We start from the raw sequence: 19,209 nt of genomic DNA, 5'->3' as shown, positions 1-19,209 counted from the left end.
AAGATGACGTAACTTTTTAAGGTGGAGGCTTTGAATTTAGGAACATGATTATTGTGTGTGTGAATGTCAGAGGTTCAGATTTACTCTATTAACAGTGACATTAATAAAGTTTAACGAGAACGATGGAAAGAGAACGTGAGAGAATAACAGTGACTGAAAACTGTTTGTTGGAGGTTGAAAGGTGGAGATCATGAAACAGAAAACGTAAATGTAAATAAAGAAAAGTGGAAGCAATAAAGGACGAACGAAATTCTGAAACTACGATTTGTTTGACTTATTTTTTATTATTGTACACAAAAATAACTAGAAAAGCACTCAGAGAGTGCAGACCTCCGCCAAGTAGGTGATATTCCCTCCCCCTGTATTCCTGACGAGCCCAAGTAGGCCTACTCGCCACTGCCAACCGGTGGCGCACGTCTGGTCATGGAATGAGTCTATTCTAAAACTCTGTGCTATTTTGAGCTATTTTATTAATTTAATCCCGATCACCACCAAAATTGTATCATTTGTTCCTTGTCCCATTATCCACCTTTCCTGAAAATTTCATCAAAATCCGTTCATAACTTTTTGAGTTATTTTGCAGACAAACAGACCAGTGCTAGTGAAAACATAACCTCCTTGGCGGAGGTAATAAACATATCAGCTGTTCTCCATCAGCTGTGGAGAATCTAGTATAGAAACATGCTATGAATCCTAAAGATGATGTGATGAACATGATGTTCTATCAGGGTGCAGTTTGTGTCTCCGACCACTGGGTGGTGCTGTGGATCAGGTCTTTCTGTCCTCATAGTTCACTACGTCCTCTCAGCCTGTTCACAGCAGCTCTGCATCCACAGGTTGAAATGGTTCTTGAGGAGAACATCATTCATCGTGAAGCTGTTGATCTGTCTGTTGGCTGCAGATGAAATTACAACCATTATTATTTTTACTAGTAACAGCCACATTTTTGTAAACAGATTAAAACTTTATTTATAAACATCAGACCAACAGTCAATGATATTGAATATTGTATTTACACAGAAAATTAAGAACTGTGTGTTTGTGTCAGAACGAAGAGACAATCAGCTCTTTGGTTCTCATCAGCCTTCACCTATGTTACTTTAAGTTAAATACAAACCACAAATCTTCATGGAAACTTTCAGAACGTTACATTAAATATGTAACTTTACATAAAGTTCGTAACTTGATCACACCCAACTAGCCTTAGGAACTTTGCGATAAGTACGTAACATGAAGACGCCCGACCATATTTCTTTTCTTAAAGCTAATCTACATAACGTGCAATTCTTTCCCAAACCTAACCAACATAAATTTACGTAAAGTACATAAAACATATCTTGATGACGCCCAACCATAATTCTTTTCCTAAACCAAACCTACGTAAATTTACTTTCCTAAATCCAGGCAACGTAACTTTACTTGCCTGAACCGAAACTACCTAACTTTACGTTAAGTACGCAAAGTGATGAAGCCCAATCCTTTTTTGTCATGTTACATACTTAACATAAAGTTACGTACATAATTTTATGTTACAATACCAAACCATGTTTCTTTCTGTTGTCAGGTTACTTACTTAACGTAAATAACTTTATTTTGAGAATGTAACATGAAGATGCTCAACCATGTTTTTTCCCTTAACGTAATCTTCATCAATTTACTTTCTTAAACCTAACCTACCTAACTTTACATTAAGTTTATAGCATGACGACCCCCAGCTTAATTTTTTCTAACCCTAACCTACTTTACCTGCAAAACCCTGACCTAACCTACGTAACTTTAGGTGAAGTACGTAAATTTACGTTAGGTTTGTAACATGACAACGTAGTTTGTGTGGCGCTAATCATTTAAATATTTTTAAAAAGCCCTGTATAAGGCGACGTTGTTTGAGGAGATTCCAGACGTTCTTAATAAGGGTTCTTTCAGGGGCACCTGATGTGGTTTAAGAGGTTATTTCGGGTGTCTCAAAGGTTCCTGGGGAGGTTGCAGACATTCTTGATGTTTCAGGAGTCTTTAGTGTCATTGCGGTGGTTTTGAGAGTGTCTGAGAATCTCCTGATGATATTTTAAAGGACTGATTATGAAGTGTCAGAGGTCCTTGAAGAAATCTGAGAGGTTCTTTGGATGTTCCAAATGTTCTTGATCAGACTCTTAAGGAGAATTTTCAGGGGCCTTTGAGGAGGTTTAAAGGATGGCATTTGAATTAACATGAAGGAGATTCCAGAGGTCCTTATCTGACGTCCTGCGCCCGCCTGTTGCGTACTCTCCAAACCGTTTTTAGAAATCAGGCAGGCCACCAGTCAAATTAGTTGTGCATTTTTTCCAGTAGATTTATCGTACACGAACTCCCGTAAAATCTGTTGTCACGCAGTCCCAACGGAGATCTGCGAGAACAGATCCACGGTTTGTTCCCCAGAGTGCCCGCAGCTGTTTGTGTGGAGCAGACAAAAATGTGCATTGTCAGAATGATGCAGCAGAACGTGTCCCGGAGGAATGGGAGCATATCAAGTGGTTATTGTTGTCATTAACATTTTTTGCTTCCAAATTCAGAAAGGCGAGACACGAGACGTTTTATTTATGAGCATGATGGAGGTCTGAATCCAGGACACGAGTGGCTGCCGGGCGAAGAGAGAACCGGGGCAGCACAGCGACCCGTGACAGACGGACGCGGGGAGTTAATCCTGGAGACAGATTTAGAGCCGCAATGGTTCTGACTCGCTGCGTTCAGACGTCTCCAGAGTCTCCGAGAACACATAGTTTTCCCACGACCCCGTCTGACCTTTGACCCCTGTGTGTGTTTAATTTGTGTCATTAGACGTTTTGATTGTCTGAACGTTGATCCAAAAACAGCAGCGGATTGTGTTTGTCTTCGTTTGTTGCTCTGAGGATGTGAAACATGATTTTCGCACATCGTCGTATGACAGATCACACCTTTCACAGCTGCACACACCTGGTGTTGTTGTTGGCCGTGCAGTTCATCACGTGTGGTTAAAGAATGTGTGTGTGTGTGTGTGATGCCAGCAGTAAGAGAACCTGGCAGAACAAAACGCTCTCACCAACTGTGTGTTTAGATTTTCTTCCATCTCTCATCACAGTCAAACATGTTTGCATCTGGTTTGTTCTGTTAAGTAAATAAGTAAGTAACATTTATTTACGTGACGCTTCTCGCAGACACAAAGTGTTTCACAACATAAAGACAAAGTGAGTACGACTATTTGCACACAAGATAAAAGAAGACAGATAAGAACCTCTGGAATCTCCTTCACGTTAATTCAAATGCCATCCTTTAAACCTCCTTTAGAAGCCCCTTAAATTTCTCCTTAAGAATCTGATCAAGAACCTTTGGAACATCCAAAGAACCAAAGAATCCATCCAAAAGAACATTATCAGGAGATTCTCAGACACTCTCCGAACCACCATAATGAGACTAAAGATTCCTGAAACATCAAGAACGTCTACAACCTCCCCAGGAACCTTTGAGACACCCGAAAGGTTCTTTGGGTTCCCCCAAAGTTCCCCCCCCTCAACCCTTATTAAGAATTCCTGGAATCTCCTCAAACAACGTAGTCTCATACAACGTTTGTAAAATATTAAAGGATTAGCGCCACACAAAGGGAGCCACATTACAGCAGTTAATGCGAGATGAGACAAAGGCAGGTGGAAAAAATTCCAGTTCAGCAGTTGAAACAACAGATCTCAGTTTACTTACATATCTCAAATGGATAAAACAAGATTTGGTCAGGTGCTTCAAGGGTTATCAAATGATGTTGACTGATCAAATTTTACCCCCAAATTACACAGATTAGCATGAACAGCAGAGGAAAGAGGCCCAATACTTTGCGTAATGAGGGGGACCAACAACCAGAATCTCCGTCTTATCAGCATTGAGCTGTGAAAAATTCTCAGCGATCCAGACCCTGATCTCATGAAGGCAGTCTTCCTGTTTCCTGTTTCTGTCTTTATTTAACTCTGTGTTGTTTAAGGCCTCACTTGACTTCAAACAGACAGGCTCGTAGGTTTTGATAAAAGCGACAGGAGAAGAAATCAAACCACGAACCTGGCAATCTCCAGTTGCCAGGAGAAAATGTTGGCGTTGTGCATTTCTGCAAACAGAAAAAAATACATCTGCACGTTTCATATGAATCACAGTAACATTTCTAAAGTGACGTAGTCTCTGAGCTGACTCTGTCATCAGGAGGTGGAGGGCTGGTGTACTGTGTGACTCCCCGGGGAGATGCCAGCCAAGTTACAGACCACCGTTCAACACCATCAGGGAGTCAGTGCTGTTTGTACCGTCGCTGTTTCTCCAGCAGGGATAGTGCCACGAAAAGCAGTTGTTTTTAAATGAGACGTCAGTTTTTTTCAGCTACATGGTAACGTACAAATGTACGAAGGGGGCTGAGTTAAGTCTTCTGAGATAGTTTCAGAGGTTCAGAGTTGTTAAAGAAGGTCTGAGAGGTTCCAGCAGTGTTCTCGGCTCTAAATCAACATTTCACTGAGTTTTCAGGTTTCGGGGGGACCTTAAAGTGTGTTCTAGGGATCCTTGGGGAGGGTCCTGCAGGAGGGTCCCTCAGGAGGTTAAAATAAGGTTTAAAATGTGCTCCAGAGGTTCTTGGAGACGTTCCAGAGCTGTGCGTGTAGTCAGTGCCACAGTGCTGAGGTACAGGCCTGGATATGTACAAAGTGGAGTTAATGGCCGTGAGAAAACTTTGTCGGCACTGCCGTGACCTGCGTGAATAAACAGCCTGCACTCTGAGATCCAGGCCGTCATTCCTCCGCTTAAACCCTGAATAAATACAGGTTTAATAAACAGGAGCACACACACACACGTACAGTATAGACTGTGAACCACACACACATCAGTACCCACATACTTTCCTGATAAAACCTGATTCCTGGTAAATCACTGCTCACACACACACACACACACACACACACACACACACACGTTCAGAGCAGATGAACAAATAAAGGTGGAACCCTGAGAACAAGAAGAGTGTGTTCACTCTGTCCTCAGTCCTTATTACCCAGCGTTCCAGTGTCCACTTGTCCCTTGTTCTCTTGTCTACCTTTCGTGTGTTGAATATTTCATGTTTGTCTCTGTTCATATCAAGTTCCTCCTCAAAGACCTCTGGAACCTCCAACGGAGTCCGACACAGACCCTCAAATCACCACGAGAGTCCTAAACTCACCTATTCACCTTTGGAAAGTCTTCAAGGTTTCTCTGGACGAAGAGACGAAGCCCAGCCCCTGAAATCTGCAAAGCAATCCCTGAAGTACCCGTCAGGAACATCCAACATCGGACCTCGAGAACCTTCTGTACAACCACTGGAACCCGAGCGAAAGAACGCCTAAAACAACTCTTTAAGGAACCCCCTCAAGAACCCTCATACGAATCAGCTCTGGTTCTTCAACCGGTTCTGTTCAGGTGCTTTTGAGCAAAGCAGCCCGAGTTCCAGTTTTGAATCATTGCGATTGATGACGTGTCATTAACGGAGGGCGTTGGACGATACACAGCACAGGTGAACAGGAGCAAGACGGTGAGTCATTGATTACCTGCGAACTTTTGTTCAATTATTATGGATATTTGTTTGAAATGACAACCGACCAGCTAATAACGATAAGAAGACGTAGAACACTGATACCGAAGAGACTCCATCGTCTCTTTGCAGCATGTAGAATACGACACGCCCACCAATGTTGGCACGGTTTTGTAGTTCAGGTCGAGGAAATCCCGGTATTTTTTGGAGACGGTCACTCGCCTGCAGTCGGTCATGTGTGACTGCTCGAATACCGCCACTTGGTCTTACGTACCCGCATACAGAGGCACCTTCAGCAGCACTATGTTACGCAGCGGCAGTCTGTAACCCGAGAGTCCGTACTGGACGGAAGGGCGGACGAGTTGGCCAGATGGCACCTGTCAAAGTGGTATGATACACTGCCAGTTGGTGGCGTATACTGTAATGGAGTACTAGTAGTGTCAGTACTTTTACCTGTAGTGGATTACTGTAGTGGATTACTCTGACAGAGTAGTGTCAGTACTTTTACCTGTAGTGGATTACTGTAGTGGATTACTCTGACAGACACAGAGGGAGAGTTGCACCGCTGATCCTTCAAACTGTCTTTAAACTTCTCCGCGTGCATGCTGGCCCTCCGCTCGCACGTACACGCGCGCCTCTCTCCTCCTCCTCCTCCTCCTCTACTTGTATTTCCGTGATCATGTTGAGTCGCGCATGTGGACAGAGGAAGAGACGGAATGAGACGGAATAGGACGGAGGAGGAGAAGGAGCGCGCGTTGCACACACACACACACACACACACACACACACACACACACCTGATCAACAGAGGACAGCTACAGGTTGTCTCGCGCCACACGCGGGTTTAAGTGGACACCTGGGGACAGGACAGGACGGGACGGGACAGGACGGGACGTGCAGTCTTCCCTTCGGTCTGCAGAGCACAGACATGACCCGAGCTCTCTGACAGCTGCTGCTGGAAGGCCCGGCTGATGATGATGATGATGATGAAGGTGATGATGATGGTGGTGATGATGATGATGAAGGGGCTTCTCCCGCTCCACGCGCTCCACCAGCCGGTCTGATAGTAAGATGCCACCGGGCCCCGGAGCTCGGCACGCGGCTCGGATCGAGAACAACCCGGGATAATAAAACAAGAGGAGACTCAGCAGCCACTGAACAGCAGAGACCCAGAACCCGGACCGGGACCAGCCGGGAGGGAGAGACCGGCATCAGGGAGCTCTGCGCCGGGAGCAGAGGTGCACCGAGCCGCGTCAGGAGCCAGACAGGTAAAGTGACAGGAACACCTTCATGGTTCAATATCACATGAGCGAGAGACAGATTCGGGTCTGTCTTCAGGAACCGGATTTAACTTTAAATCATAAAGTAATATCGTCATAAAATCATTAACACCGGTGCCGCTTATATGGAGACAGATTGGTGTCGAGATTATTTATACCAACAGATTGAAAATCCGTTTGTTAATGTGATTTATAAATATAAAACAGAAATACTTAAAAGATTTGTAAAATAAAAACATTGTCTAGTAACTATAAAACATCTGCACATACACAACTTAATCTTTCTTAAATGTAAATACATTTAATTCCTTTACAATATCTTTTTTACATTTACGTCTGTCGGACAGATATTTCTTAATCAGATTTTTATTTATTAATCTGTGAATGTCTTTTTCCTGAAATAATTTCAGAGAATTTCTAATTGAAGAAAAATGTTGTATTTGATGTGTAAGATATGGAAATAGATTTGTGCCAATGTTATTTATACGAACCACGACACTCTGTGTGTACATTTAATCTGTAAATATAAAACTTCTTCCAGATAGAAAAACAGACAAAAAATGAATAGCAAATATAAACAGACCTGCAAATACATGATTTATAGGATAAAAAAAATAAAAAAGATCTGTGAATACATTTAACTAATTTACAAAGAATTTTAAAAAAAAAATGAGTATGTTTCAGCCGACCGTCAACTGTCAGCTGGTGTTTCAACATTAAAACAACATTGAATCAACGTTGAATTCTGATGGTTGTATAAAGGTAAAAAGAATTCTCATACATCACCATTGAAATTACAGAAAGATCTGTGTCAACGTTGAGACAACTTTGAAACAATGTTTAAAGTTTATGGATCAACATTGAAACAACACTGTGTATTCAATGTTGATTCATCTTTACAGCGAACATTTGCAGCTACAAACAGAAAAATAACGGTGTTTAAAGGTCAGACCATCTTAAACAAGACAAAATGAATTTCCTGCAGAGAATGTGTGTGAACGCTGACGGCTGGAATTAAAACAAAAACGATCTGACTCAGTGATGTGAGAACCTGTCAGAACTGGAGACTGAACTGTATCTCCTGAAGAAGCTCAGGGCTGAAATACACCAACTGATTGTTATCGTTCGTTATCGCACCAACAAATAAACCGTCAAAGTAAAAACTCGGTTACTAGATCTCATGAGAGGTCTGGAAAATGTGCCAGAAGTGACCTCATGCTAAGAGCTGTAATCAATCAGGCTGTGCTCCCTGTAGGTCAGCAGTGATGCTGCTCCCGCGCCTCCCGGTCCTGTCGGCGCTCCTGGTTCTGCTGCTGGCCGCTGGACGCTGCACCGCGGTAACTGTGCTCCGGGGCTCAGGTACCCGGGTGGAGGGGCGTCCAGATGGACGCAGCCTGCTGGAGCTGGTCGGCCGGTACCCGAAACCGAGGACCGAGACAGCGGTGGGACTGACCAGACATGGAGTGAGAACCCCGGAGAGAGAAAGCAGGTCACACCAGGGACAGGGTCAGTACTATTACTACTGCTACTGCTACTGCTACTGCAATGACTACTGTTACTACTGTTACTATTACTATTACTGCTGTTACTATTACTACAACTACTGATACTACTACTACAACTACCACTACTCTGTAGGACATTAAAGGGACGACATTTTCAGTACGTCTTCCTGATTATTGTGACATTTCAAAGTCGGGACTTTGATGTAGAACTGAGTACTTTTATACTTCAGTAAAGTATCTGAATACTTCCTCCACCTCTGGAGGTTAAAGTTCAGGGGCGGTATTCACAAACATTCTGAGAACACTCTCACAGAGCTCTTAACTCAGGCTAAAGACTTTTAGTAAGGAGTCCTAGCTTAGGAGTGATTTAGGAAAGTTCTCAGAGCAACTCTGACCAAGGAAGGGACAGAAACCTTTATCTTAGTGAAGAACCACGGTTGACCCCGTTGCTAGGTGCGATGCTTGTGATTGGTTGTCACAGACGCAGCCTTTTGCGGGCCTGCAAGGTGTGGACACCAAGTGGAAATGAAATGAACTGCATCACAATATGAGACTGTGAAAGTGTCATCATTGTTAGTGTGGTCACTGCTGATGGAAGGTTGAGACAGACCAAAGTCATCACTGCTGCACTGTTGTGTTTTTATAGTTTTTCAAGTATCTTAGTGTTGTGATCATCTTCCGTTATAATGATATTGTGTTAGGTGGGAAATGTGTGCATACCCCTAATTAGATCGACTACAAACATTATCCCTGCACAATCTAAGCTGTGGCATTTCATTTACTCACGGTCATTCAGTGTTTGGAGAATATTTCTCAGACCTCTTTGTGTTTCCACCATTGTCTGCTCTTAAACCTCTTGAAGTCCTCGTCTCTGCTCCTGACAGTTTTTCACCTTAGGATCTCTTTTCAGGTGGAAGATGTTTTGTGAATAACTTTTATCTTTACACGGACCTGGTCTTAACTTTAAGGGGAAATTCTAAGAAAATGTCACGATTCTAAGAATTTTCTTAGAATTTCATCACTAGTGCTAGGAAGCTTTGTGAATACGGTCCAGACGTCCAGACGGTGACCTGTGGCTCCTTTTACGTCAGTGAATGTTAACGATGAGTTTTTAATGTTTTGTCGGACGAACAGAATCTAAGGTCTGAGCTGGGTAAACAACCACCAGCAGCAGTTATATAAGGCACAAACAGAGAGTTGATTCTGGAGCAGCGAACGTCACAACACTCAGAGCTGGATCACCTCAGGACATCTGGTTGTTTGGATCAGTCAGGTCGACTCCACTTTAACTCGTCAGGGCATTTACAGTGGGCTCCATTAGAGCCGTCAGCTGATGGCCAGCACCTCAGGGTCCTCAGCCTGGTGACATCATCAGCCCTCTTCTTCTTCTTCTTCTTCTTCAGTGTTGGGTTGTTTTTACCTTAGAGCAGATATTTCAATGATGGATTCATTTGTAATAATCTTAATCATGGGACTCAGAAAGCTGAACTTGACTTGACAAGACTTACCATTAGACGTTTGTGTGAAAATTTGTCATTGTAAGTGTATGAATTCTTGGCTTACGGCCATAAACATGTTCTGTAAGGACACAGTGACCTTTGACCTCTGAACCACCAAATCAGGTCATTCATGAGTCCAAGCAAATGTTTGTGCCAAACTTGAGGATACTCCTTCAAGGTCTTCTTGAGATATCACGTTCACAGGAATGAGATGGACACATGGTCACAGTAACCTTTTGACCTCTGACCACTAAAACCCAATCAGTTCAGCACTGAGCCCAGGTGAACATTTTAGCCAAATCTGAGGAAAGTCCCTCAAGGTGTTTTTGAGATAATGTGTTCATGAGAGGAGGACGGACAGACAACCCAAAAACATAATGCCTCTGGCCCCAGCTATCACCGGTGCAGAGGCATGATGAGGTAATCAGATTAACACACAGTGAATGTGGGGAAGTGAAGGCCCCTGCAGGTCTGGGGCCCCTGCAGGTCTGGGGCCCTGGGTATTCCACTGATGGATTTATCCATCATAACAGTACTTTATTTAACTTTATTACAACAGTATAGTTGTAGTTATTCGAATTAATTAGTAAAATAAAGTACTGTTCCAAGAAAGTTGACTAACGTACTGTTGTAATAAAATAAAATAAAGTGCTTTATTCAACTTTATTAGAACAGTACTTTATTTAATTTTATACAACAGTACTTTATTTAATTTTATAGAACTCTACCTTATTAAACTTTATTAGAACTCTACCTTATTAAACTTTATTAGAACAGTACTTTATTTAACTTTATAGAACAGTACTTTATTTTACTTTATTAGAACAGTACTTTATTTAACTTTATTAGAACTCTACCTTATTAAACTTTATTATAACAGTACTTTATTTAACTTTATTATAACAGTACTTTATTTAACTTTATTATAACAGTACTTTATTTAATTTTATAGAACAATGCTTTATTTTATTTTATTAGAACAGTATTTTCTTCAAAATTAATTAACAGTAATTAATGTAACTTAATTGTCACTGTATCTTATTAAACTTTGTTAGAACAGTACTTTATTTACTTTAATATAACTTTTTTCTGGAGCTTTTGAACTGTACCTGTTTGTTTGTTTGTTTGTTTGTTTGTTTGTTTGTTGACAGCTCTGCTCCGTTAATTTGCATTTTAAATTCAATGCAGCAAACTGGTGGGGGAAGGTCGTATAAAGATAAACATCACTACTGCGACTGGAGCTGATATATTTTTGTTTTTATTTCAGAGGGTCACCCCCGAGATCCTCAACACAAGGAAAAGTACATCAAACACCTGACAGGTACGAACACCTGACAGGTACACCATCCTGCCTCGACAACCTGGCAGGACGACCTTTGATTGAAGTACACCTGCTGCTGATCCTGATGTACCTGAGTGCAGGAATTGAACTTGTGATGGAGTGTTTGTACGGTGTGGTGTCAGTAAACGATGTGAGCAGACAATGGACGATGTAATGTTTGTACTCGATGTATCACGACTAGCTTCACGTTTATTAACATGCTCATAGTGAAGAAATTCTCACGTTTGAACAATGCTTTGTTAAACTTTATTAGAACATTATAATAACATACTTGAAGCTAATGAGATGCTTTGTCACAGCCCCTGTTCCAATCAGAGCACGGCGTCCCTAAACTGTGTTTCACTCTGTCCTCAGGTCCTCTTTACTTCAACCCAAAGTGCAGGAAACATTTCCACAGACTTTACCACAACACCAGAGACTGTACCATACCTGCCTGTGAGTGTACACACACACACACACACACACACACTCTCTCTTTTTTCCTGCCTTGAGGGGACCATGCATTTCTTTGGGTAGTTGTGGGGTCCACAATTTCCAGTGGTTGAACAGCTCTGTAAACAAATACTAGTAATAAATAATCATACATTTTTCAAATTAATTTTTTGGTCGCCTGCTTTTGTCCAGTTTTAAACACACACATACACATATTTCTAGTTTTTGTGTCTTAGCGGGGACCAAAGTAAATATCTGGACACATTAATGAGTTTCAGGATTTGTCCTTTATCACCAAAGAAACTGCATCACAACCTTATTTACATCCTGTATCTCGTCTCTTTCTCAAATCCTGATTAACTGAACGTGATAATTAAAAAATCAAAGATCTTTCTATTTTTTAAAAACATGATGCACCTAACAAACTGGACGTTCCCTGTGAAACAGGAAGTTTATTTTGAAAAGACACTGTGAATGTAATAAGCGTGAATGAACACACCACTCCTGAGCGTCCAAACCTGATGCAGGAGGGTGACTAGCGCCAAAGCACCATACGTCAGCGGATACAGCGGCCATTTTTAAACAGAATGAAGTTGGTAGCTTGTGGTAAACGTGCTCAGATCTCCCTGCTCGTGTCTCAGAGTCAAACTTCAGATCGAACGTCTAGATTTCAGTCTCCTCACGGCCGCAGATGCAAAAACTGAACCAGGTCAGTGCCAGGAGGTCGTCCTGTGGTTGTAGGTTCAATTCCCTGCAGTGTTACTGTGTTGGGTTGCTGCGGGAGTTCGTTTGAGATCAAAAACAGGGTAAGACTTGTTTTAACATACACACACACACACACAGACACACACACACACACACACACACACACACACACACATTTTTGTTAACACACACTCGGTCCAAGATAAACACAGCACTACATGCATGATTTAAGATCACAGGAGCTGCTGCTGTTCTGACATGATTACTGACTGATAACACACACTGTGTGTGTGTGTGTGTGTGTGTGTGTGTGTGTGTGTGTGTGTGTGTGTGTTGGCCTGTCCCTGCAGGACTCCATCAGTTCAAACTGTTCAAACAGAAACACTTTGTGTTTTATTAACTGTTAGTTTGTGTCAGAGCAGAAAGTATCTGAGTACTTTTACCTTAGTTATGTACTCAAATCCGTTTCTATAAATAAAAGTACTAATACCTCAGAGTAAAAATACCTTCATACAAGTACTAATACCTCAGAGTAAAATACTTTAATACAAGTGGTAATGGATGTATTCGAGTACATAGTGTGAGTACTTGTTGCAGAGCTGCTGAGTGAATGTGAGCTCCAGGTTTTAAACATACATGTTTTTACGTGTTCTATATTTTCTGTTCCTTCAACAACAACAAGCCCAGTGGGACATTTTTCCACCATGACAGAAAACTGATGACCTAATTGACATGATACGGTTCTACTTTAGCCCGGGGCTAGCTTGTGCTAAGCTAGGCTAAAGATTTCATGAGCCTTGTGACACAGCAGCCGTAGATTAGATCTGTTTTCACCAGATTCAAAATGTTGTTGTTGTTTTGTGCTCTGATGTTCTCAGATTATAAAAGATGTGCTCGTCTGCTGACTCGACTGGCCAACAGCCCCCGCTGCAGCGAGAGATAAACACATGGTGAGACTACCCCGTCTTCTCTCTGTACAGACCGTAATATGCATCACTGCTCTGTTTTCACTGTGAACACTGTGTGATGTGTTCCTACTGTGAAACCATGTCAGGTCTGAACCAGCCTGGACCAGGCGTATCAACGTCAAAGGTCAGAGTCGACAGACACAGTCACTTCCTTAAGTTAAAATGTTTTGTCCGACTGCAGAGAACCGACATTTGTTCCTAAAACGGTCTTCATTATCTGACATGATATCAGAGCTGCCTGTAGATCCTGTAGATCCAGCAGAACATAGAGTCTGTAGATCCTGTAGAACATAGAGTCCATAGATCCAGCTGAACATAGAGTCTGTAGATCCTGTAGAACATAGAGTCCATAGATCCAGCAGAACATAGAGTCCATAGATCCAGCAGAACATAGAGTCTGTAGATCCTGAAGAACATAGAGTCTACAGATCCAGCAGAACATAGAGTCTGTAGATCCTGTAGAACATAGACTCTGTAGATCCTGTAGAACATAGAGTCTGTAGAACATCTTAATCCCAATATCTACAAATCATTGGGGCTTTAAGTCTCTAGAACCTTGAAACTGTTGATCTAAAGTCTCTTAAACCTGTATAATAAACTTTACAGCTTTTAGAACCTGAAAACATTTCTGTACGTAGAACCTGTAGAACGTTCTGTCCGTAGAACCTGTAGAACATAGAGTTTGAAGATCCTGTAGCTTTGAAGATCAGTGATATAAAACTACAGAGAAGTCTTTAGAACCCATAGAGCAGCCTACACAACCATTAGAACATAGACTCTGTACAGTGTGTAGGGGGGAGAGTTTGGTGAACCTTTAGAACAGAGAGTCTGTGGATCTAGAACTGTCAAGAATCATAACTATAACAATAACTTGGTTGTTCTCGTGACAGTTGTGGCGTGGATTTTGCCATCCACTTGAGTTAGAACGTTTTAAAATGATACTCATGAATACTAGTTGTGGTTCTTGATGTTGAACATTTTTAGATCATAAATTTTCTTCTTCTGTCATTATCACAGCCTCTGGACAGGAAGTGCTGCCATGTCAATGAACAGGGTAGCACATCCTGATGAGGTCCATCCACTGACGAGTTCTCCAGCCAAGGGAACCTCCTCTGAGGAACCACTGTGATGACTCTGATTCCCTACCAGTCTTCAGAACGCACTGTTCTCCGTCCTGTTCCAGCGTCATTATTATTTAACCCACCTGTCTATTCTACTTGTTCTGTTCAACAACTTGTCCACGATCTTCTACGAGGTTCTTCTGTTCTTCATGAACGTGTTGTATTCTCCTGGGTTCTGCTGATCTCCACCTCTCATTCAGACTGAAAAAGGAGAAAAGATTTCTATTTTTCTAAAGCGAACATCCGTCTGATGATCTCAGGTGATTCTACTGGTTTCTACTGAAGCTGGAACGAAGTGGAATGGCGCCTGAAGAACAAGAAGAACATCAGATTTGATTTGGATGCTGGCGCAGGTTTCAACAGAACCTTTAATCTGGGACCAAATGTTTTTCAGGGTTTTGTTTCTCTTGTTATTTCGGACACCGCCGACGTCTTGGAGGAACTGTAAATGGACAAACCCTCTGATTGGACGTCGGCTGAATGTGTTTGATGTTCCTGGTTCATCATAAGAACAGTGATAATATTCAGTATATTTATATGCTTTCAGACGCATGTGCAATATGTACATACTGTCAGAGAATAAAGACGCAGGTTTGATACATGTTTTTAACACATTAAGACTTTTTATTCTCCTGGTTCTTCATGGCTGTTCTGACAGAACCTCTACACTGAGTGGTTCTGTAAACCCAGGTTATGTTCAACGCCACAAGTTTTTCTACAGTCAGTGCCAGAAAGTTTGACATTCAGTTTCAGAAACTTTTTTAACAGTCAATGCTTTCAGTCAATGCAGTCAATGTTTTATTTTTTTTACGTTGAGTTTCATAAAGTTTAACGTTTAGTTGCATAAAGTTTTTAACATTCAGTGGCAGAAAGTTTAATGTTTAAAGCCAGAAAGTTTTTTTTAATGTTCAATGCCAGAAAGCTTTTTAAAATTCAGTGTCAGAGAGTTTTTTAATGTTCCGTTTCAGTACATGTTTTTGACATTCAGTGCCAGAAGGTTTAATGTTTAATGCCAGAAAGTTATTTTATGTTCAATACCAGAAGGAATTTTAACGTTCAGTGCCAGAAAGATTTTTAACTTTCAATGCCAGGTAGGATTTTATTGTGTAATGCCATTTTTTTTTTATTGTTCAATGCCAGGAAGTTTGACGTTCAACGCTGGAAAGATTTTTTTTAATGTTCAGTGCCACAAGTTTTTCTATAGTCAGTGACACAAAGTTCAATGTCTAATTCCAGAAAGTTTTGTGAAAGTGTAAGAAAAATTAATGTTCAATGCCAGATAACTATTTAATGTTCTGTTTTAGTACGAGTTTTCAACGTTCAATGCCAGAATATTTAACGCTTAGTGCCAAAAAATTTTAACATTTAATTCCAGAAAGAATTTTAACATTCAATGCCAGGGAGGATTCTAACATTTAATGCCAGATTTTTCTTTGTTACGTTCACTGCCAGAAAGTTTTTTCATGTTCATTTCCAGTGTTTTTAACATTCAGTGCCAAAAGGTTTAACTTTCAGTGTCAGAAAGTTTTAACATTTAGTGCCAGAGAGTTTTTTAACTTTCAATGTCAGGATTTTTTTTTTCAATGTTAACTGCCAGCAAGTTTTTCTTATGTTTAATGCCGTAAAGTTTTTTTAATGTTCAGTGCCAGGTAGGATTGTATCATTTAGTGTCAGAAAGCCTAAACACTAAATGCCAGAAAGATTAGCGTTTAATGCCATTCGGGGTTTTTTTTTAACATTTAATGTTTCAAAGTTTTTAACATTCATTGCCAGGATTTTTTTATGCTCATTGCAAGACAGTTTAACATTTAATGCTAGAAAGTTTTTTCACATTCAATGCCAGAGAGTTTTTTAACATTGAATGCCAGAAGATTTTTACCATTCAGCTAAGATAAGGGGATGTTGTGGTTACAGAAAATGAGTAATGTCTGGTAAATCTTTGTAATTTGAAAGACTCCTGGTGAATTTGCTGACCCCCGTGGTTACCGTGGTAACAGCAGGTGATCTGATACGACATCAATGACTGTTCCGTGGACATGTTTGGCTCAATGAACATTGACTTGATGAAACGCGGCCTCGTTACATAACAACGCTCTGGGGTGCTGTGTGCAGCAGCTGCGTGTCTCTGACAGTTTAACCACATAGCAGCTCTGTTGACTTTGGCGCCTGCTGCATGGTTTTGTGTTCAAATCGGAGGTTTCCTTTTCACTATGACGATACACACACACACACACACAAAAACAATACACACAAAAACAACACACATCTGACCTCTCAGATATTTCATCTCACTGTAATTATGGTTCCTTTTAACAATTTTGTATCGATGTTGCTAAAAATATCTGTGTGTGTGTGTGTGTGTGTGTGTGTGTGATTAGATAAATATAAGTCGTTGCCAAAACTGCAGCAGAGCTGGTCGGACTGCAAACACACACACACCTTTGACAGATTACCTAATAAGCTAACCACAGCATGTCAGCAGGTGTTTTCAGAGCGGAGGAACCTTTTCTTAGTTCTGTGAAAATAGTGCTTCCATGACAACGAGCTCCCACCCTCGCAGTACAAGAGGAACCAGCCGCCAATTTGAAAAACCCGTTAGCAGGCTGTTCCTCGTCTACCTGGGATGGTTGAATATAAAATGTAGCTAAACTTAAAAGACTCTGTTTTGATTGCTAACGGTAGCCGACATGAGCTAACGCTACTGATGATAGCATTAGCTGTAGCAATATTCAGCTAATGTTAGCTTAACAATAAACAGGGGCCTAAAGTCATATATGGCTGCATGCTAACCTTAGCCGCTAATTACCAAATATCTCACTATTACATAAGTTAGTATTTTGCCTTCATAAATCAAACTATATATGGCTGAATGCTAATTTAACGATTTAACAATTACCAAGTAGCAAACTATTAACCATGTCAGCTAATGTTAGCTGCATGCTAACTTGAGCATTCATAGTTTTAGCTAATACAGCTGATGGTATCATTAGCTCAATATATTGAATATTCAGCTAATGCTAGCTTAACAATAACTACAACATGGGCCTAAATTTATATATGGCTGAATGCTATCTTTAGCCACTAATTACCAAATATCACCCTGTTTTTTATATAAGCTATTTTTAGCCTACAAATACACAGAAATAAGTCATATATAGTTCAGTGCTAATTTAGCAGATACTGGCAAATTACCAAGTAGCACACTATTAGCTATGTCAGCTAATGTTAGCAGTAAGCAACAAAATGTTTGTTCATGTCATCTTATTTTAGCCTAAAATCATCTATACAATCATATGTTGCTGAATGCTAACATCTTAGCTAAACTTAAGAGACTTTGCTCTGAATGCTAACGTTAGCTGACATGAACCATCACTGCTGATAATAGCATTAGCTCAATATATTGAATATTCAGCTACTGTTAGCTTCACAGTAACTGCAATATGTGCCTAAAGTCGTGTATAGCTGAATGCTAATATTACCCTACAAATATATAGAAATAATGTTATTTGTGGCTGAATGCTAATTACTAAGTAGCACACTATTAGCTATCTCAGCTAATGTTAGCAGTAAGCAACAAAGTGTTTGATTGTGTTATCTGATTTTAGCCTAAAATCACCCATGTGATCAACGTAGATATGTGGCTGAATGCTAACTTTAGCAGCTAATCACCAAACATTACACTTTTTGCTATTTCAGCTTAAGCGGGTGATTCTCTGAGACAGGTGCCTTTTAGCTCTTATTTTTTTCAAAAAAGTACCTCAAATAATTTTGATCATATGATATCTTGTGTGAACAGGATTTTAAAAGTTATTCAAGTCTTGTAACCTTATTAATGAGATGTCCCTTGTTTAAAATCACTTATTCTAAATATAATTATTATTTTTAAATACTAAAATTTGACCATCGACTATATATTGACTATAAAATATGCATCAATGTTTAATGTTGATCAGACTTAAATATTATTTCTTATTAACCAGTAAATTGTATACGCAGTTCAACAAACATTAACCTTATATTGTTATCACAATATTAACAAAAACTTCACTCTGTCGTGGTTCAGAGGTAGCTGACCAGGAAGTTGAAGCTTTCTATTTCCTGGTCCATCTCTGTCCCAACCCTCACCTATGGTCATGAGCTCTGGGTAGTGACTGAAAGAATGAGGTCACAGATACAAGCGTCTGAAATGAGTTTCCTCTGTAGGGTGTCTGGGCTCAGCCTTAGAGATAGGGGGAGGAGTCAGACATCTGGAGGGAGCTCGGAGTAGAGCCGCTGCTCCTTCATGTTGAGGTGGTTCAACATCTGATCAGGATCCTCCTGGTCCAGCTGGCAGGAGGCCCCGGGGCAGACCCAGAACACACTGGAGGGATTATAGATCTCATCTGGTCTGGGAACACCTCGGGATCCTCCAGGAAGAGCTGGGAAGTATCGCTTTTTGGCTAATATTAGCCATAATTCCAAATCTAGCTAAAACAGTAGCACCATATGACATTTAGGACGTCAAAAAATTGTAATATTATGCAACACTACTGTTGTTTTTTTCATAAAAACCCGTTTACTAACCTCAATTCACATAACAGAGTTGAGTTGTTGAGCCCGACCATCTCAATTTGATAATAAAAACAATGAAATATTGATAAGTACAGACACAGACACTTGATTCTACTGCAGAGACTGAAACACTTAATTGGCCTAAAAGGTTCTGCACTGAGCTGGTTTAAATCTTATTTATCTGATCGTTTTCAGTTTGTTGACGTTATTATGAATCCATCCTTATGTACTAAAGTTTGTTTTGGAGTTCCGCAAGGTTCTGTGCTCGGA

At 40.7% G+C, this 19,209-nt stretch overlaps 1 protein-coding gene across 2 annotated transcripts; it reads left to right on the top strand.

Moving 5' to 3' along the window:
* The first annotated feature begins 6,264 nt into the window (after window positions 1-6,264).
* alkal2b (ALK and LTK ligand 2b) lies at window positions 6,265-14,952 on the top strand. 2 transcript variants are annotated; one of them, XM_050066336.1, is made up of 7 exons: window positions 6,265-6,804; window positions 8,072-8,322; window positions 11,088-11,141; window positions 11,517-11,597; window positions 13,178-13,249; window positions 13,354-13,391; window positions 14,285-14,952. In XM_050066336.1, exons 2-5 carry the CDS (start codon window positions 8,082-8,084, stop codon window positions 13,240-13,242), a joined length of 441 nt encoding a protein of 146 aa, XP_049922293.1. In that variant the 5' UTR covers window positions 6,265-6,804; window positions 8,072-8,081; the 3' UTR covers window positions 13,243-13,249; window positions 13,354-13,391; window positions 14,285-14,952. The 2 variants fall into 2 exon arrangements, with proteins under 2 accessions (XP_049922293.1, XP_049922292.1); XM_050066335.1 differs by lacking the exon at window positions 13,354-13,391.
* Window positions 14,953-19,209: the final 4,257 nt, after the last annotated feature.

The sequence above is a fragment of the Epinephelus moara genome, chromosome 16, assembly GCF_006386435.1.
Source record: "Epinephelus moara isolate mb chromosome 16, YSFRI_EMoa_1.0, whole genome shotgun sequence".
NCBI lineage: Eukaryota > Metazoa > Chordata > Actinopteri > Perciformes > Serranidae > Epinephelus > Epinephelus moara.
The sequence above is the reverse complement of the archived record's forward strand: the minus strand, read 5'-3'. Positions and strand labels throughout refer to the sequence as shown.